Consider the following 21,697-nt stretch of genomic DNA (forward strand, 5'->3'; position numbering starts at 1 on the left):
TAATTGTAAGGTTGAAGTGAGGATTAATGAGTTAGGATATTGAGAACCAAAGCGTGACAAACCAAACCACAAACCACAAACCAAATGGGATGACATCATATTAATTATTGGTCCTTGTTATCATGAAAGGGCTGCAGCTAAGTTACCACAGGTCAGCGCCCTTTCTGTTCATTCTTTGTGCTGAATCAGAGATACTTCAACATAGGACTTCCGTAGTCACAGCTCATGCTTTTATTTATCCCTTACTCCCTTATAAACATTCATGGTGCCTGAGTCCTGTGGCCCAAGAGACCGTCTTCCTGGATCGAGCTGAGACAGAAATCACAGCTTAAATCCCACCCTCTCCAAGATCTGTGCTGGTTAGTTTTTATTGTTAACTTGAGAAGACCTAGATTCATTTGAGACGTTGGAGCCTCAGCAGAGGGCTTGCCTAGATCCAACTGGCCTATGCACATATTTGAGGGCCCAGCCGCCCCTGGGTGGGTGATTATGGGCTGTATTAACAAAACTAAGTAGGAGTCAGTGAAGGAGCCAGCAAGCAACATGGCCTTCCTCAGTGATGGACTGTGACTTGGAAATGTAAGTCAAACATTTAATCTTTCATCCCCAAGATGCTTTTTGTGAGAGCGTGTTACCCTAGTAATAGGACGAAACTAGACTGGGACTGAGTCCCTGTTCTTACTGCCATCTCTGTACCCTGCTTGCTCTTTAAAGCTTTTGCTTGAAAGATCTCTTCCTCCCCATCACTTCCGTCTTTACTATCTTTGTTCCCAATGAGTCTGTGGGCTTTTGAGGGCAGGGGACCCTGTCTATATTTCTTGCAATTTGTTCTGAAATGTTTTTGGGATGAGTGAATGATGTAAGCTACATTAGTCTTGGAGTGATAAATCTCACAGTAGAACATCTTAACTCAGTGAGCCACTCCTCTGGGGTGTGAATGCACTCAGTTGGTAGAGTGTTTGCCCAGCGCCCAAAGACCCAACTCCTAGCACAGCACTGCAAACCCCAGCTTTGGTGACACATATCTGTAATCCCAGCATTTAGGAGGTAGAAGGATGTGGATTAAGAGTTCAAATTAATTTTTGGCTACATAGTAAGTTTGAGACCAGCCTATATACATGAGACCTGTCTAAAAAACAAGGGTTCATTTTTATTATTGATCCCTTTAATCTGACCGTATGCCCAAGTAGAAATAATGATTACATCTACCAGAACAGTGCGTGTTTCATCATTAGTGTATGACATGTATGTAGACAGGGGTTCCTGCTGTCTTTACCGCTTTGAATTTTTGGTCCTTTAAGAACTACAGCAAGGTTTGGGAATGAGCAGCACGGTAAGAAGGGATTCTTAGACACAAAATAGTGGGGTGGAAAATTCTTTCAGCCCACAGATCTCAGCTCATCTGAGAATTTACTACTCAAGTAGCAACCGGTTTGACGCATTTGATAATGGACTTGACTGGTGTCCTTCGCATGTGCAGATGCGATCTCTTGACCTGAACAGCATTGCAGACATCTGACAGTTAGGAATTAACATGAGAGGGCAAAGTAATAATCGAACCTCTTCCAGTAAGACAGGTAAACCCAGTCGGATGGAATTTTCCAGTATTCGTAAGAAATTGGTGTCTGTAAGCTTAATGACCTTTAACCCACTCTTGCTTTCTTTGTTTCTTATCCAGCGATTGGCCTGGAGTGAGAAAGCACAGAGAAGGTCAAATGCCAGTCTAGAATTACATTGGAGATACGAAAAACAATCCCCATCCCAAACAAAAGGAACAAAAAATTCCTCTCCCCAATAAAACCCTATTAAATCCAATGTTTGAGTTTCCTCTTTGTGTTCAAATTTAAAACAAAGGAAGAAAAGAGCCACCCAGGAAAGCCCAGGCTCTTGGCGGTGTGGTAATTTAAATATGCTTGGCCCTTGGGAAGCATCACCATTAGGAGGTGTGGCCTTGTTGGAGGAAATAAGTCACCAAAAGGGTGGGCTTTGAGGTCCTGTGCTCAAGCTCCACCCAGGGTTCCTGCAAAAGACTGTCTTCTGGTTCTTAGGAACAGGACGTGGAACTCTTAGCTCCTCCAGCACCATGTCTGCTTTCAAGCTGCCATGCTTCCTACCATGATGACAATGGACCAAACCTCTGAAACTGTAAGCCAGCTCCAAGTAAATGTCGTCCTTTCTAAGAGTTGCCTTGGTTGTGGTGTCTCTTGACAGCAATGAAACCGTCGCTTACACAGGCAATCGGCATCCTTTCTGTGACTTTCTCAGGGGCTTCCTGTTCTACTCCTCACTATGCATTTAGGAAGCCAGATAGCAGGCGGCTGTAAATTGAAGGCAGGTTTGCCTGCAACTCCATCTATTCTGACTTCACCCCGATTCCTCAGACTTTTAGGATGCATCACCATGCATTTCTGCCGATTTGTATGCTCCCCAGTTGAAAACGGAAAGCCAGTAGCCAACTTTTTAATCAAAGTTAGTCAAAAGGAAGAGTGGAGGGCTCTCCTGCAGGTTCCTTCTGATTTTTCACAAAACTGAATACTTCTGTAAGACGAGGGACTCCGAGGAGAAGCCTTCTCAACTCCCTAGATCTAAGTCTCCTGTGGTCTTTCAACCGTGTTAAAAATCCTCTCTTACATGTTATACCCAGCAGAGGGCCACTCGCTAATAAGCGTATGTTACTCACTTGATCTTGGGGATCAATCATCAAAGGCCACCTTCTCCCCTGAGTAACCAAAATGCCATTTTCAGTGGATATCAAGTCTCTGGGCAGCCCATCTGCATTCCACTGCCGGATTTCGTAGGGATCGCCAAGAGTGTTAATGAGGCTGAAGGAGGGGTCAATGGGGATATCCAGGGCCAGGCAGGAGTCAATCCAGCACTCTATAAGCTGTAAGGAGAAACATTTACTATGTGATGGAGAGCAGTAGGAAGCTGCAGCCAGGATGGCCACACCATGTCATTGCTATAACTTCAGGCATGCTCTTTTCCTGTGTGGACTTCAGATGTCTCTTGGGAGAGTCTGGAACCATGTGGAGAAGAATGGAGTTCTCACAATAGCTGTGAGTACTACTGCCTGATACAGAATCATCCTTCCCCTCCTCCCAACCGGGGACCAACACTGAACCAGAGGATCCCTGAGCGCTTTCCGAGTCTGGGTGACTCTAAGACTATGTTCCACTGCTCATGAAGGTGAACATTTTTAGGAAGTTATTTAATGAAAAATGACTATGTAATTCTTCCTGTTAATTTGGTACTTTGGAAAGTGCATATAGATAGAATATGAATGTGATGTATATGATGTATATATATATACTCTCAAATACTTATTGATCTTGCAAAGGACTTGCGCGAGGTTCCTAACACCCATATCAGATGTTTCACAACTGTCTGTAACTCTGAACACACACACACACACACACACACACACACACACACACACGCACGCACGCACGCACGCACGCACACACACACACTATATCTGGTCTTGATTTATTTATTTATTTATTTATTTATTTATTTATTTTAAATTTATTTAATACTTAATAATAATTCTTTGGTTTCTGGGCAAACATCCCCCCCCTTCCTTATGGGTGTTCCCCTCCCAACCCTCCCCCCATTGCCGCCCTCCCCCCAACAGTCTAGTTCACTGGGGGTTCAGTCTTAGCAGGACCCAGGGCTTCCCCTTCCACTGGTGCTCTTACTAGGATATTCATTGCTACCTATGAGGTCAGAGTCCAGGGTCAGTCCATGTATAGTCTTTAGGTAGTGGCTTAGTCCCTGGAAGCTCTGGTTGCTTGGCATTGTTGTACATATGGGGTCTTGAGCCCCTTCAAGCTCTTCCAGTTCTTTCTCTGATTCCTTCAACGGGGGTCCTATTCTCAGTTCTCAGTAGTTTGCTGCTGGCATTCGCCTCTGTGTTTCCCGTATCCTGGATGTGTCTCTCAGGAGCGATCTACATCCAGCTCCTGTCGGTCTGCACGTCTTTGCTTCATCCATCTTGTCTAATTGGGTGGCTGTATATGTATGGGCCACATGTGGGGCAGGCTCTGAATGGGAGTTCCTTCAGTCTCTGTTTTAATCTTTGCCTCTCTCTTCCCTGCCAAGGGTATTCTTGTTCCCCTTTTAGAGAAGGAGTGAAGCATTCACATTTTGATCATCCGTCTTGAGTTTCATTTGTTCTAGGCATCTAGGGTAATTCAAGCATTTGGGCTAATAGCCACTTATCAGTGAGTGCATACCATGTATGTCTTTCTGTGATTGGGTTACCTCACTCAGGATGATATTTTCCAGTTCCAACCATTTGCCTACGAATTTCATAAACTCGTTGTTTTTGATAGCTGAGTAATATTCCATTGTGTAGATGTACCACATTTTCTGTATCCATTCCTCTGTTGAAGGGCATCTGGGTTCTTTCCAGCTTCTGGCTATTATAAATAAGGCTGCGATGAACATAGTGGAGCACGTGTCTTTTTTATATGTTGGGGCATCTTTTGGGTATATGCCCAAGAGAGGTATAGCTGGATCCTCAGGCAGTTCAATGTCCAATTTTCTGAGGAAACTCCAGACTGATTTCCAGAATGGTTGTACCAGTCTGCAATCCCACCAACAATGGAGGAGTGTTCCTCTTTCTCCGCATCCTCACCAGCATCTGCTATCACCTGAGTTTTTGATCTTAGCCATTCTCACTGGTGTGAGGTGAAATCTCAGGGTTGTTTTGATTTGCATTTCCCTTATGACTAAAGATGTTGAACATTTCTTTAGGTGTTTCTCAGCCATTCGGCATTCCTCAGCTGTGAATTCTTTGTTTAGCTCTGAACCCCATTTTTAATAGGGTTATTTGTCTCCCTGCGGTCTAACTTCTTGAGTTCTTTGTATATTTTGGATATAAGGCCTCTATCTGTTGTAGGATTGGTAAAGATCTTTTCCCGATCTGTTGATTGCCGATTTGTCCTAACCACAGTGTCCTTTGCCTTACAGAAGCTTTGCAGTTTTATGAGATCCCATTTGTCGATTCTTGATCTTAGAGCATAAGCCATTGGTGTTTTATTCAGGAAAGTTTTTCCAGTGCCCATGTGTTCCAGATGCTTCCCTAGTTTTTCTTCTATTAGTTTGAGTGTATCAGGTTTGATGTGGAGGTCCTTGATCCACTTGGACTTAAGCTTTGTACAGGGTGATAAGCATGGATCGATCTGCATTCTTCTACATGTTGCCCTCCAGTTGAACCAGCACCATTTGCTGAAAATGCTATCTTTTTTCCATTGGATGGTTTTGGCTCCTTTGTCAAAAATCAAGTGACCATAGGTGTGTGGGTTCATTTCTGGGTCTTCAATTCTATTCCATTGGTCTATCTGTCTGTCTCTGTACCAATACCATGCAGTTTTTATCACTATTGCTCTGTAATACTGCTTGAGTTCAGGGATAGTGATTCCCCCTGAAGTCCTTTTATTGTTGAGGATAGCTTTAGCTATCCTGGGTTTTTTGTTATTCCAGATGAATTTGCAAATTGTTCTGTCTAACTCTTTGAAGAATTGGATTGGTATTTTGATGGGGATTGCATTGAATCTGTAGATTACTTTTGGTAAAATGGCCATTTTTACTATATTAATCCTGCCAATCCATGAGCATGGGAGATCTTTCCATCTTCTGAGGTCTTCTTCAATTTCTTTCCTCAGTGTCTTGAAGTTCTTATTGTACAGATCTTTTACTTGCTTGGTTAAAGTCACACCGAGGTACTTTATATTATTTGGGTCTATTATGAAGGGTGTCGTTTCCCTAATTTCTTTCTCGGCTTGTTTCTCTTTTGTATAGAGGAAGGCAACTGATTTATTTGAGTTAATTTTATACCCAGCCACTTTGCTGAAGTTGTTTATCAGCTTTAGTAGTTCTCTGGTGGAACTTTTGGGATCACTTAAATACACTATCATATCATCTGCAAATAGTGATATTTTGACTTCTTCTTTTCTGATCTGTATCCCCTTGACCTCCTTTTGTTGTCTGATTGCTCTGGCTAGAACTTCAAGAACTATATTGAATAAGTAGGGAGAGAGTGGGCAGCCTTGTCTAGTCCCTGATACACACACTATCTATATCTATATCTATATCTATATCTATATCTATATCTATATCTATATCTATATCTATATCTATATCTATATCTATATCTATATCTATATCTATATCTATATCTATATATCTATATCTATATGACAAAAATTCCAGAAAACACAGATTCATCCAGTGTTTTGCTTCTTCCTGTTTCCTGTCTCCTTCCTCAAGTGCTCTGTGCTTGTCTTACCTCTTCACACACACTGAGTTTAGATGCCATTTCTGACATGATGGTAGGGACCTCACTGTATCCCTCCTGTCCCCAAGGTTACCGTGTTGAATGATGGATAGCTTTACAATGTAGAAGCCAGAAAGGGAGAAATATGTTATTGGAAGCTCAGGTGTAGATGGTCACCAGAGCCAATGGGAGAGGTGAAGGTCCGTGTGTGTGTGTGTGTGTGTGTGTGTATGTGTGTGTGTGTGCGCGCGCCGCATGTGCGTATATAAGTATATACTTCTGCCCTGGTGAAGTGTCATAGTGGAGAACTTCCATTTAAACCTAGGAAAATGAGCCTTCCACACTCCACCCGGTTCCCCTTGCTTCTGCCACTCTACACATGGCAGTCTTACTCACCAACTGCCTATACTGGGCTGTGAAGGCCCCGTAATAAGCCACACACGCGGCTGCTATAAACACGTTTCCAACGATGTTTGCGATCTCCTCCTGGAATTTCTCAATGCTTTCTTCCCACCGGACCTGCTCATCTCCCAATGCAGCCGTCAGCTTTCCAGCCCGTACCAGGCGCGCTTTGGTCAGGGCCATGGTCTTTGCTGCGTGATTTTGAAAACACCTGGTCAGGTTAGCCAATATTTTCCAAATTACTAAGAGCTGATTGGCTTGCTTTGGTTTCCAAATGAGCTATTGTTATGTAGGTAATGTTGTCAATTCATCTGTACAGAAGCTCACATTAACTCCCTATGTGTGTATGTTTCAGAGTCAAGTCTGGCCTCTCTTGTGTTAAGAACTTCCCGTGCATGCCTTACTTTTGCTAGAGGTAGTGTTCTCCGTAGCCCTGCTGTATTTATTGTCTAGACCAAAGCCATGTGTTCTTTTGAGTTATAATGTGAATGTTCCAACAAGCCATTTTGTGTGTAAGATGGTGAATTTATACAGTATCTTCATTCTTCCCATCTGGAACTAGAAGGCTCATGAAAGAATGGCAGTGAAAGTACATCCTGCATGTCAGATTAAAGCTGAGATCTGGGAGCTGGAGGGATGGCTCAGCAGGTGTGAGCGCTTACTACTTCTGAAAAGGACTTGAGTGTGGTTCCCAGCGCACGTTAGATGGTTCACAACTGACTGTAACTCTGGCTTTGGGGGATCTGATGCCCTCTACCGGCTCCTACAGGCACTGCACTTGTGTGCTTTCCCCACACACGGTTAGACATAATTAAACATAAAATAAGGTCTTTTAAAATGCTATGATCTGACTCTGAAAACTCTTCCTCTTTTTTGGAAATCAGACCTTTCCTGCCTGGAATGAGCTATGAGCCTCTTACCCAGACTTTCTTTCTCATTCACGCCTTTGTCGTACTCCTCTTGCAAAGCCCTTATTTGCTCTTCCACTTGCTTCAGCAATGCCTGCTTTTCTTTCAGAGTAGTTATTGTAGCATCAAGTTCAGCCTGACAAAAGCAAGGGAGCAATTCAGTCCCACAGAGATTGATTTGCCTATGCATTAAGTTTGTTAAGAATATGGTTTATGTTCATTTTAACTTGTCCCCAAAGACTTTCGTCTTGCACAGATCGGGCTAGGATGTAGCTTGGTTGGTAGGATACTTGTTAGTGTGTACGGAGCCCTAGGTTTGATCCCTAGTGCTTCATAGAACCAGGCACAGTGGCGTACACCCACAGCTGTAATCCCAACAACTGTAGTTAGAAGCAAGAGCTATCACTGATTGCATAGCACGTTTAAGGTTAGCCTGGGCTACATGAACCCCCCCCCCCTCCATAAAGAAAAATATAAGATCAGAAACAAGCAAACAAAGTAACAACAAGACAATGCTGTGGTGATTTGAATGTGCTTGGCCTAGGGAGTGCTACTATTAGGAGGTGTGGCCTTGTTAGAGTAAGTGTGTTACTGTAGGGGTGGGCTTTGAGACCTTCCTCCTAGCTTCCTGGAAGACAGAATCTCCTGTAGAACTCTCAGCTCCTTCAGCACCATGGCTGCCTGGACACTGCCATGCCTCCAATCATAATGATAACAGACTGAACCTCTGAACATGTAAGGCATCCCCAATTAAATATTGTCCTTTATAAGAATAGCCTGGGGCATGGTGTCTCTTCATAGCAGTGAAACCCTAAGTAAGAAAACAGTTGGTACCAGGAATGGGGTGCGCTGTGATAAGCCTGAGCATGCTTTTGTTTGGAGAAATGTGGATCTTGGGGTATTGGAAAGCAGTGGGATGCTTTAAGTGGGTCTTAATGGATCATCCTAGTAGGAATATGGAAGACTTTGGTGCTGAGGGTGAGTTGAACTATGCAGCCCTGGCCTAAGAAGTTTCAGTGGAGAAGGATTTCAGTAGGTAGCCTACAGACTCCTCTTGAGATATTCTGGTGAAGAATGTGGCCACTTTTTGCCATTTTCTGAAGAGTCTACCTGAGGCTAAGGTAAAGAGATTTATATTAATTGCATTGACAAAAAACAAAACAAAACAAAAGTCCAGCAGAGACTTTCTGATTTAGTCTCATGAAGAGGGTTTTGATCAAGGATAGCCAAGTTTAGACAGGAAAGATATAAAATGTATGGTTCAAGTAATAAAGGACACTAGAAAGTGTAATGGAGCTGAACCCTGTGTTCAAGGAGATAAACAGATTAAGGAAGTGGGGATATCAGAGCAAGCTCCCAGCCAGCTAAACTTATCGTTTGTGTTTGCATCTGAACAAGGATTGGTTATGTTAGGTGTTATCACCTGGTTATTGTTTTCATTTGGACTTTTAATCTGGAATGAGTTACAATCCATAAATGGAGGGCACACTTGTGATCCAGATCCTGAGGCTAGAAGACACAGGTTTTTGATCCTGATTTTGAGGAATAGTGGCCATGGAAAAGCTTCGGCTCAGGCATGTTGGTACACACCTTTAATCATAGGAGACGAAAGCAAGCAGATCTCTGAGTTCAAGGCTAGCCTGGGACAGAACAAGTTCTAGATGAAGAAAAGCTTAAGTCCAGGCACAATGATACATGCCTTTAATCCCAGCATTCAGGAGACAGAATCATGCATATCTTTGAATTCAAGGTCAATCTACATAGCAAGTTCCAGGACAGCAAAGCTTAGTGAAGGAGTTAGAAAATAGAAAGCTGGTGATGATGTAATAGGACAAGGGGGCCGTATTCCAGCCCCAGCAAGGAGCAGAACTTGGCAATTTCAGCCATGTGGCTCTGACTTTAGAGTCAAAAAGAGAGGGGATACTGGCACAATTGATGCTGGTAAGGTGGAGTTAAGAAATTAGCAGTGATTAGCAGGGAAGAACCAGCATCCCCGAGGTGAAGTCTTCTGGGAAGTGTTTTCTGAGAGCACAAAAAAAAAAAAAAAAAAAAAAAAAAAAAGCTGTGTTCCAAAGATAACCAAGGTTCCACCTTGTATTGCGGCTGGACTTGGTAATGTGTAAGAATCACCCAGGTGGTATTAGTTTTGAAGGCATGAAGGGGTCGTGGAGAGCGGCTGAGAGGCTTGGCACTGTGAGAAGCCAGGAGAGGCCATTGATGAAGGTGCAGCCTCAGTTGCAGTTGCTGGTCCAGGACTAAAGTGGTCGAGCAAAGACGTTGAGGCTTGACACCATATAGGGAGCCTATAGCAGGCTTTTGGTGAAGCCCAGTTGGAGTGGAAGACCCCAGCATACTGGAGATGCCAGTACCATGGAATGAGCAGCAGGAATAGCAGCAGCAGTAAAGCAGGGTCAACCAGACTGCTACAGAGGGCAAAGCTGGAGAAGTGACCCAAAGCCTTTGGAGAAGCTCAGAAGACCATGTGTGGATTCCAGACACTGGAACAAGAAGCTGTGAAGTTGAAGTTGCCTTGGAGACCCCAAGATGTTAGAGAGTCAGAGCCATGGGTACCTGCCAAGGAAAGCTGCTGACAGGGAGTGGGACCAGCCCGGGAGAATGTCAGATCTGCCAACAGAAGTCAACGAGGATGAAAGGAGTCGGAGATCTGAAGAGCACTTTAATGTCAGACATGTAGACTCAGAGTTTGGAGTCTGCCTAGGTGTTTTTCTGTCTTGTTTTGGTTCATTATTTTCTCGCCATGGTATTTTGGAGTGGTAATGCATATCATGCATAATGATGGAGGTATGCGATCTGCTTTTTAATTTTGATTTCTTAAGGGATTACAGTTACGGGATTGATGAATCTCAGAAGAGTCTTGGAACTTTGAATTTTTTACATTGGTGAGACTATTATAGACTATGGGACTTTTTAAGTTAGACTAAATATATTTTGCATTATGCTATGCCTAGGTATGGTCCCCATAACCTCATGTGTTTGAACAAGCCTGTGGGGGCCAGGGAGTGGAATGTGGTGGCTTGAATATGCTTGGCTCGGGGAGTGGCACATTTAGGAAGTGTAGCCTTGTTGGAGGAAGTCTGTCACTGTAGAGTTGGTCTTTGAGACTCTCCTCCTAGATGCTTGAAAGGCAGTCTCTCCTGTTTGCTTTCAGAGCAAGATCTAGAACTCTCAGCTCTTGTAGCCATGCCTGTGTGGATACTGCATGCTTCCAGCCATGGTAACGGACTGAACCTCTGACCCTGAAAACCAGCTCCAATGAAATGTTCTCCTTTATAAGAGGTGCCTTGGTTATGGTATCTCTTCACAGAAATAGAAAACCCAAACAAGACAATGGCCAACAAAACAAATCATGAAATGAATAGAGAAACAGATATAGTAGTTACCACAATGGATTTTGATTTTAAATAATAAAACAAATTGAATATTCATGTACAATGGGTTTCATTATGATATTTCCATTCATGTATGTAATATATATTTATCACATTTACTTTCCATTACTCTCTTGTGCTCTTCCTATTCTCTCCAATTCTCTTCCATTTCTAGCTAGCCTCCCTTCCACTTTTATGCCTTTTGTTTTATGAGTTTCATTAGGGTTTCTTACAGGAACATGGGCACCATGCTAGAGGGGAAGTGTTCCCCCCCCCCCCCCGTGATGGTGAACTACTGCTTGTTTCTTTCAGGCTGTGAACTAGACCAGGACTTCTTCTTTCTCCTCTGCCTCCACCCACTGCGTCTTGGTTCTCTTTCTTCACTATGCTGAGCACTTAACTGGCTGGCTCTGTAGGGTAACCACAGAGCTAGAGCAATATTTACTCTCTGGGTGTGAGTAGAAAAGTTTCGCTCATCCCTGCTCACTACCTTTGGCTTTGGTAACCTGCTCCCCTTAGAGTTCATTCTTTGTTCTTCTTGAGAAGACTGAGGACCTCATGTCTGATCCGGGGTTCATTGGTTCTGATACCTGAGATGACACCAACAGGCGTGGGAACACAGACCCGCAAGAGACTATGAGAAACTTCACAAGCACCACAGTCATATGTCCCTTTCTCCCTGATACAAAGGACATGAATCTACTCAAGGGTCACTTTCTTCTTATGCTACAAAAGACTGACTCTAGAGAACATTTCTGTGGGAAAATCATCTCTGCCTGCCATTTCTAAAACTGAGAGACTTTTCAGGATCGCAATTACTCTCACACGCACACACGGGAGCTCCACAGTGGCCTCCTACAGAGAGCTCGAGTGACTGTTATTCATGACCTTCCAGTCTACAAAATGTCATGATATAAATAAGGTACCTGGGCAGCACGGAGTTTCTGTCTCTTTGGTTCGACTTCCTTGACCACCCGAGAGTACAGATCCATGGCTCTCACCCACATGCACATGGATTTACAGGCCTTGGACACCTTTTCCACCTTTTCAGGCACGAAGTCAGGGTTGTTGATGTACCTTTGAAGCTTTGACAGAATCTGAGGTTTTATGTTTTCCTTATCATATTCTAAAAGCCTTCTTAGAAAGTTAGAGTCACCAAGAAGTTGCTTTGCTGTTGGCCAGTCCGGCCTGAAAGACAGACCACAGTGAGTTAACAGCATTGCCATCAACAATGGGATAAACACCAAGATAAACTCCTGCATTATAATATTATGTAGTAGGTGGGGAATCTTAACCTTGGCGCTGTAATTTTGAAAATGGCCCAACTAATTCATGGGGAGAGAGGGAATTGGATGATTAATATCTACAGCTTAGATTTGCTAGATAATAAAATATAAAATAAGAGAGTTTTAGAAATGTAAGACATTACGAAAACAGTAATTTTAATTTTATCTATCTATCTATCTATCTATCTATCTACCTACCTACCTATCATCTTTCCAAGATAGGGTTTCTCTGCGTAAGACTGACTGTCCAGGAATTCACTCTGTGGACCAGGCTGGCTTTTAAGTCACAGAGATCAACCTGCCCTGCCCCCTGAGTGCTTGGATTGAAGGCGTGCACCACCACGACCTGGCTAGAAACCGTAGGTTCAATGAAGCATCATCTTATTGTTAGTGATGTGCTGGGTCTGTGTGTGGGAATGTACATGTGGGAGTGAAGTTGCTGTGAAGATCAAAAGAGACACGGGATCCCCTGGACTGGGTTACAAAAGGGTGTGAACCAGCTGATGTGTGTGCTGGGAACTGGTCTGGGGTCCCCTGCAAGAGCAGAGCAGCAGGTCCTCTTAACTGTTGAACCATCTCTCTAGCCCTCAGAGATTTTAAAAAAATAATACGGCAATTCCTACATTTTATCCTTGGCCTCAACTTTGACCTTTTAATTCTCTTGCTAGGATGTCTTTAAAAATGCCTTCTAGATGTGCCTAGTCTTATTGCAACTTGATAGGCCAAGGCTGGTGGAAGCCTCCCCTTTTCTGAAGAGATGATGTGGATGAGGGAGGAGAGGGGGAAGGACTTGGAGGAAAGGAGGAAGAGGAAAACTGTTGATCAAACAATAGAACATATGTTAAACATATAATTATATATTATATACATGAACATACATCTATATGAAATATATATGTATATGGAATTTAAAAAAGGGTTGTATTGTTGAAGAAAATCTGAAAACTAAGTGTTATCAAGAGGAAATCTGCTTGGCATAATATACACGCGATGATCTATCATGACGAAGTCACTGCCTGTCTGCCTGGCCCCCTCTCATTCCATGAAAATTGTGGTTCTCCAAACTTTTTCCAAGGTTCAAATTTCTAACTGAGCATCTTCTCTGTCTCCCCCCACCCCAATTGCCTGCATTCTATAGACAGTAGTTTTATATTTTCCACTATCTGTCATAAAATAGACACTGGATAAGGCACTTGTTGGGTAATTTTTTTGAGTGATCTATCAAACCAAAGAGAGTGGTTGGAGAACAGAATGAATTTACATATAGGAAAAACATGAGAAAGGGGAAAATTGATGAAAGGGAACTCTCACCAGACATCCAGTGACTTACTTGGCATTTAAGAGGATGGAGATGGCTTCCATCACAGTCATGACCAAGTCAGGGGGCTTTGTGAAGACTCGGATTTCAGAGATATCTGCTTTGTCTAAGGAATCCAGTGCTTTATTGGCAGCCTCAAGGGCAGGGAGTGCCTCTTCCAGGTCTCTCTGGGCATCATCAGCAATCGCTTGAGTCTCTTCAGCTTTCACCTTTGCTATTGCTTCATCTTCTTGCACAACATTACGGACCTAGCCACAGAATCAAGGTTGCTTAAGAGGTCTCATTAAGGCTGAGCCTCCTTGTCTACCATCTAAGTACTAACCAGGCCCAACCCTGCCTTGCTTCTGAGATCAGATAAGATTGAGCACATTCAGCATGGTGTGGTTGAAGACCTGAGCATCCTTAGTTAGGAAAATCTGAATCTGAAATATTTAGAGCCCCAAACACTTCCATAAACAGAGAATTTCACATGTGACCTCATGTGACCACCACAGTCAAATGCAGGCAGCTAAAACCAATTGTACCAAGTTACTATAAGATGTTTATAAAGGTTATGAATGGACTTGTGCTTAGTCTGGTATTGTATATCTCCTATGTGTGCAAACATTCAAAAATCTACAAAAATTCAAAACACTCCAAAAATTCAAGACATCTGACTTGCGTTTGAAAAGTCAGGATAATGAAGTGTATTTGTCCTTTGTGTTAGATCAATGGTGAGCAGGAATTCCATTCCTGTTGTTTTTTGTCTATCTTATGTCTTGTGATAAACTCAACAGTTTCTTCTTAGGTGGAGGAACAATTTTATAATTTCAGATATTGCTTTTCTCATGACCCTCAGTTCTGGTCACTGAGTGGTACCAATTCTGTGATGGAGAACCATCCCAATTTGGTTAAGTGATATTGTTTACAACTTCAAACATTACTGAATTTCTAGGAAAATAGCATTACTGATTCTGGTATCTATTTTAATGACACACATAACAAAATGATCTGATCACTTACTGTGGATTAATCTCGATTGTCAACTTGACAGAATTTACAATTGACACGGAATCACAACTCTTGGGTGTGTTTATAAAGTTGTTTCCAAAGAGGTTTAACTGAGCAGGGAAAGACCGACCCTGAATGTGGGTTGCACCATCCTATGGGCTGTGGGGGTCTTAAGACTGAAGAAAATGGAGAAAGCCCACAGAACGTTGGTGTTCATCTATCTCTGCTTCTTGATTGTGAATACACTGTGACTAACTGCCTCACATTCCTGAAGCCATGGTGAACTGTACCCCTTCAGCCTGTTAGTGCAAACAAACCCTTCCTCCCTTAAGTTGCTTCCTGTCAGGTATTTGGTCATAGCAATGAGAAAATCGATAAACTTACTCTGTGCAATCCTTGAGGTTCCAACTGAAGCCTTCTTGCCCATATGACCATCCCATCCCACTAGATACCTGATCAGCACTTTCTTGGTCCACCACTAGTTTTTCCATCAGGGCTTCGACGTCTTGTGATTTCTGGAATAGCACAGGTTCTAAAGCCGAAAGGTCTAATTTCATTTTATCTACTAATATATTTGTTTCTAATAGCTTGGTGAGACCATTCGTTACACGATCTCGTGCCTAAATGACAACAAAAAATTCACAAGTGTTATAAGCTGTAGATTGCCACTCATTATTTATACATTAAATTTTATACCTACAGAATCATCATAGCAATCTGTAACACTTCGAGTTGTGAACCTACTACAAATAGGGAACCCTTTGTAGGTAGCACAGTGCTAGGAACTGGCCTCCTTATTTACTGGGTGTTTGCATCTGAGCCCTCTGGCTATAACTGTGGGATGTCCCTGAACCATTGGGCACACTGAAGGAAGGGACCAAATATGTCCGAGGGGTGAAAACCCTCATCTAGGACTGCAGAGGTGGTACACAGTACAGGGACTCCTCTTGAGGGAAGAGGAGACACTGCTTTGAAGGTGTGTCAGAAAGATCATTTCAAATAGGCAGAAGTCAAAGGTGACTGTTGGGCTCCCAACAAGTCATGCATTTACAAAGCTAGGAAAGGTGTTTTAAATATCTAAGCAGCAAAGCCTTCTACTTGGGCTGGGTCTAAGATGTTGCAATTTTGGATCCTGTTAATTGGCTCTATTTCTGGGCCAAAGTTTAAATATGTCATGAGCACCGTGCCTTACGTATTTATTTTTCCCTTCACAGAATCTTATTTAAAATTTACAACAACCCAAGTAGGAACTGTAAGTATTTCTAAAGCTTATTTTCTAAATCGAAAAATTTCTTATGAATTTTTGTTCTTATGAGATCTCATGTAGTATGGGTTAGCCTTTAAGTGCACTGTGTAGCTGAGGATGGCCTGAACTTCTGGTCTGCATCGTCCACAGTTCAAGTGCTGGAACTGAAGACATGTATCTCTCCCAGTTTAGGGTTATCTTCTTACAGATGAAAGCTTACAGACCTTTCATCACAGGCTCAAGATTGTGACGTAAGAGGCAGAGCTCGGGTGGCATGGAGAGTGACAGTGAAGCCCTTGGTCATGGTGCTGGCCATCAGCACATGTTAGAGCATTCAGAACCCATCTCTGTGGCTCATCAGAGAGCTTTCGTCCATGTTAAACCGTACAGAGACAGTGAGGTCCCTGCTCAACGTCTGTGCTACTGGGTTGGTTCTATTGGACCAACAACACATAAATAAAAGAAGGAAAATATAAACATTCAGGACCGGAGAGGTCCTAGCAGCACACAACAACCCCACCCCCAGTCCCCTTTTTGGTGTCATTATAGGTTGTGAGTTTGGTTCGGAGATAGCTCTTTAGAGAGAGATGAAGCTCCATGGTAGAGTGAAAGCTTAGCATTTGGGACGAGATGGGTGTGTAGATCTTTTATTCACCCTCCAAAGTTTTGGCTTTAAGCACACACACACAAAAAAGGTGGGGTTCGACAAAACTAAACATACTGAAACTAGCTGTTTCCTCTTTTCAGTGAGCATGGTCAGGTAGAGATTGATGAGCTCCAGGTAGGAGGTGGGCGTGGTGTAGTAGCGCCTGCGCAGCTCGCTGTAGTAGCGATCTGCCATGTGGGAGACACTCAGGTGCACGTTCACACACATGAGGGAAAGTTTTTCTTTTAGTTCTTCGTTTCCAGTGTCGACAACTGAGAAAAATGACTTCGATACGGACAGAAGCGCTTCTCTGGGCCACTGTAAATGAAAAACATCCTGCCGGTCACCTTTACAACACACGGTTCAACAATTAAGAAACAGTGTTTGTCTGGGACTTCTTGGTCTAGCTCTTTCTTTCGCCTAGTTAACTCCTACTCCTGCTTTTGGGGTTTCGTGAACTGAACCTTATTCCAGGGGACCCAGGTCTGCATTTGCTCACCAATTTGCCCCCAGAACAGTGTCAAGCACGTAGAAGTTGCTGATAGACATCGGCTGATTAGAAGCAATGGGAGGTTATCTTTGGAATTCCATGCAGAGAATGGCAAAAGTCCAAGGACCTTTAAATTTCCCTGTGCTACAGTAGCGAGGTCCGGTCTGTCAGTGGAATCGCTGTCCCATAGTAAACCTTGACCTTCCCACTTCTCTTGTTTGAAGCTCCCCTGAGCCTTGGTCACATGTGACCCTTAGTTACTCTGTGCTCTTGCTGGGCAGCTGAGCACAGCTGTAGAGAAACCCTCTCCTCCCTCTCATCTTCCTGAGAGTTGCTTGTTTTCTGAGCCAGGGTCTTTCGCTCTGGGGCCCAGGTTGGTCTTGAATGAGGAGCAATCCTTCTGCTTTTAGCCTCCTGGGTGCTGATTATAAGTACCATGCTTGGCTCGCTCCCCCTTCATTCATGAAGACCAGCCCCGAGAGCGTCTCTGACAAGCTCCTTTCTTAGCTCATCAGTGTTGTGCTTTGTATGCGGGTCTCTCCACTTCTGTGTCCCCATTGAGTTACTTCCAGTGGGTGCTTTTGCTTGCTACATGAATGAAAAGATCAGAAGCAAAGGAGACGCCACTGAGCTCTTCACCCAACCCCGGTATCTTCCCTTCTGCACTGGTACCTCTCAGCCCTCCCCTCCTGTCACCCAGGGCACTGCTCCTTCAGGGACAGCTGCACCCCATGCTTCCCTGCTAGTCAGTGTCATCGGTTCCACGAGGCTTAATGTTGTATTGACTCTCCCCCTGGATCATTTTTATCAACACACCCAGAGTTTAAAATTGCTGTTCAAAAGTAGTTCTTTCTGGACTGGCCAGGTGGCTCGGCAGGTTAAAGGCTTTGCTGCAGAGACTGACAACCTGAGTTTGACTGCCGGACTCATGTGGTGGAAGGAGAGAACTGACGCCAACAAGGTGACATCTGACCTGTGTGTAAGTGTTGTGGTGTGCCCCCTCCCCCTAATAAATGATGTAATAAAAGATTAAAGATAGGGCTTTCTTGACTCCACTTTCTTTCTCCAGCCCTTTCTCCTGTCTTTCTGTTGCCCAAGAAAACGCTGTGAGATCGTTGCTTACACTCGCTGGCTCTGATACCCTCTTTTGGTGGGGTTTATTTATTTCTATTTTATGTGTATTGGTATTATGCATAAACATATGTCTGTGCACCACACATGTGTGATGCCCTTGGGGGCCAGAAGAGGTAGTTAGATTTTCTGGAACTGGTATTCCTGACAACCTGTAGCAACCACGTAGGTGCTGGGAGTCAGACCCGGCCATCTGGAAGAACAGTCTTAACTCTTAACTGCCGGGCCATCTCTGGCTCTGCCTCCTTCCAGTTCTCTCCCTGGCCACGCACTGTGACAGCTCTTGTTGGGATCACAATGTGTCAGTGGCCTCCCCTCCCTTTACCAATCGTGTTTTCTCTTCGTTCCGTGACCATCAATATCATCCTGTGTCTTGAGTAATTTCCCAGAAGCCTTTACAACTAACATAAGGATCATGAGATGTGCTCAGTGTGGCAGTCCCCTAAAACAAGCAAATCTGTCTTCTCACAGAGGATATCCTGGGCTGTCACCCACCTGGACAAACCAGTCAATGGTGCAGCAGTTCACCAGGGATGGAAACATCCGGCATCGGGACCTGAAGGCCTCGCCAACCGGGCTCATGCAGAGAACTATGTGCAGCTTCTGTCGTACTCTGCTGATGAAATATTGAAACACCTGGCAACGAAGATCAGTTTTCAGTTGAAAATAAGGGGGAGAGAACAAGGGACACAGTGAGGATGTTACCTGAGCATAGCTAGGTGAACTGTAAGTACCTACACTCAGTGTGGTTGACAAAATCTAGACTCACATTGGTCTTGGTCACGTGACTTGACGTGGGAAGACCTGTCTTAAGTCCGGGTGGGACTGCGTCCTAGGCAGGTGAGTCTGGACTTTATAAAGTGGAGAAAGGAGCTGGGCTTGGACATGCACACATTCATTCCCTGCTTTCTAACTGCGCATGTGTTGCATGCGATTGCTTCAAGCTCTTGTTACCATGTATCCATAATGAACTATGATACGGAATAAACCCTTTCATCTTTGAGCTGCTTGTGTTAGGTAATTGTTATTATAGCAACAGGAAAACAATGAAAACACTCATGCACTCTGAAAGTACTAAAAAGGACAGCTAGAGACAAAGTGGGTGGTGGTACAGTTCTCTAATTCTAGTTAGTCAGGAGGCGGAGGTAGGGGGATTGAAGGTTCAAGGCCATCCTGAACTACAGCGTAAGTTCAAGGTCACGCTGGGGGATTTAGTGAGACCTTGTCTCAAACAATTAAAATGGAGTACTGGAGTTCAATGGTGGATGGCTTATTTCCCATGTGTGAGACCCTGGAGTCAATGGTGGATGGCTTATTTACCAAATGTGTGAGACCCTGGAGTCAGTCCCAAAGAAAGAAAGGGACATTGTGCAGCTTCCACTGCAATCTGAGCACTGTGTATGACCTCTTGACTGAAGTGGAGAGACACCTCATGGGTTTTGTTTTAGGACAGACAGCAGTCAGGAGGAAGGGGCAGGGTCCTGGCATTTATCTTTGTAGCTGGAAAGCCTGAAAGAAGTGGTGTGGCCCTGGAGGGATTATTTTCAGACATCACACCTCCCGTCAGCTGTTTCTGCCCAGGAGGAGGATACATTGCTTTGTGGCTGGTGGCTGTTAGCAGGGGCACAGTGATTGGTCATCCGCTCACTGTTAGAGCAGGGATGGTACTGTAGAGGCTTGGGCTTCCTTGGCTGTTTATTCCCACAATGTATGTGATGGTTGGTTTTAGTCACCAACTTGACATAACCTGGGAGAACCTGGAAAAGAGCCTCAGTGAGGGAATATCCACATCAGGCGTGCTGTGGTCGTGGCCGTGGCATGGCTGTGGGCGTGGCTGTGGCAAGGCTGTGGGCGTGGCTGTGGGCATGACTGTGGGGGATTGTCTTGATTATTCATTGGTGAAGGAAAACACAGCCCGTGGTGAGAGGCACCATTCTATGGACTGGACACTAAACTCTATGTGAGAGAAGAGCAGATGCTTGCAGGCAGCCGGGTTGTTTTTGGTTTTCGTCTGCTCTTGGCTGCGATGTGAGATGGCCTTCTCCAATTCCTGGTCTGACTGCCCGGCTATCAGGGACTGTAAACTGGAATTGTCAGCCAAATAAATCCTATCCTTTCTAAAATTACTTCTGGTCAGATTGTTTTCACACAACGGAAATGGAATGAGGTCACATTCACTCTGAGAGGTCGGCTGTTTCTCTTTCTTTGGCCTCTTGAGGTTCCACACCTCCCTAATGAGTCCCTTCTGGCATAAGGTAGCCAAAGTAGACTTGCTGACTATACTTATCATTATCTCTGGCCCAGGGCAGTTCTCACAGGGGACACATTAACTATCCAGTGATAATAGCCTCAAAGTGGAAGGAGGTGCAGAGAGAAGGAAAGGGGCTGGTGTGCCTGAAATCATGGTGCTGGAGAAATGGAGGTGGGTATCAGCTATAGTGTGTGTGTGTGTGTGTGTGTGTGTGTGTGTGTGTGTGTGTGTGTGTGAGAGAGAGAGAGAGAGAGAGAGAGAGAGCACGCACATTTCTGTTTTCATTGTGCAGGACCTTGCTGCCAGACAAGAGGATAGCAAACATTAGGCTAGCGCCTGCAGCCTTCCTCAGGAGACACACTGCAGGCGTAAGTACAGGCTCAAAGAAGAACAAGGGGCTCTTTGACTGTAATCTCTGTGTGGGCAATGGGACTTGCTGCATCTGTGAACATTTCTGAAAGTATAGTGAGCAAACACTTTAAACACAGAAAACAAATAGAATTACAAAGAAAATCACATAAAAATAATCTGCCCATGTACTCTTCAGGAGTACTGTGTCTACCAAACAAAAGGGCCAAGGCCATCTTTGCTTGGAGAGCTGCATAATAATTCTGGAATGTGCTACCTCATCTCTGTTCCCCTCAGAGATTCCAACTTCCTTGGCTTTCGGTCGGGTGGCTGCTAAAACCTGCTCCAGCTCATCCTTCTCAAATAAATTGGGCACTTCACCCGAATTGAGGATGTTGTTTATGTCTTCAAGGAACTCTTCAACGACGATCTACAGGAAAAGCAAAGTGCTACAGTTGTTACATGAAGTTATCGAGCATTCATTCCAAAACTGACAGGTACCATTGCCACCTTTAAAAGGTACTTAAACCCTATATAGATAGCATCCTAAGTCCTAGCAGTGATTTCCATCTTCCTCTCTTGTTTTGTCTCTTGAGGGGCATTTGTGTCTGTTCTCCCCTTTCACGGCTCATGCTGTGATTAAAACACCCTGGACCAAAGATGACATTGGAACAAAAGGGCTTATTTGAAGTACAATTCCAGGTTGCAGTCAAGGCAGGAGCTCAAAGCAGCTAGTTACATAATATCTGCAGTCAGAAGCAGAGAGAAGTAAACTTACCTTTGCTGCTTGTTTGCTCATGCTCAGATGGCTTCCTCAATCTCACCTACTGTTTGAGACCCTCTGCCTAGGGAATGGTGCTGCCCACAGTGGGCTGGGTTCTTTCACATTAATTAACAATCAAGACAGTCCCTCACAGACATGCTCACAGGACAATCTGTTCTAGAGAATTGCTTGACTGAAACTCTTTTTCCAGGTTATTCTTGTGTCAATTTGACAGTTAAAACTTAATAG

General features: G+C 44.0%; 1 protein-coding gene across 1 annotated transcript in view; it reads right to left on the bottom strand.

Moving 5' to 3' along the window:
- Window positions 1-21,697, bottom strand: part of Dnah6 (dynein, axonemal, heavy chain 6) — a 213,022-nt gene that overhangs the window by 56,846 nt on the left and 134,479 nt on the right. The window contains 10 exon segments of the mRNA NM_001419792.1: window positions 1,561-1,686; window positions 2,681-2,884; window positions 6,677-6,873; window positions 7,603-7,726; window positions 11,906-12,167; window positions 13,596-13,831; window positions 15,026-15,193; window positions 16,541-16,783; window positions 18,582-18,722; window positions 20,963-21,115. Of these exon segments, the coding sequence (NP_001406721.1) occupies window positions 1,561-1,686; window positions 2,681-2,884; window positions 6,677-6,873; window positions 7,603-7,726; window positions 11,906-12,167; window positions 13,596-13,831; window positions 15,026-15,193; window positions 16,541-16,783; window positions 18,582-18,722; window positions 20,963-21,115 (1,854 nt within the window).

Source organism: Rattus norvegicus, chromosome 4 (assembly GCF_021556685.1).
Source record: "Rattus norvegicus strain SHRSP/BbbUtx chromosome 4, alternate assembly SHRSP_T2T, whole genome shotgun sequence".
NCBI lineage: Eukaryota > Metazoa > Chordata > Mammalia > Rodentia > Muridae > Rattus > Rattus norvegicus.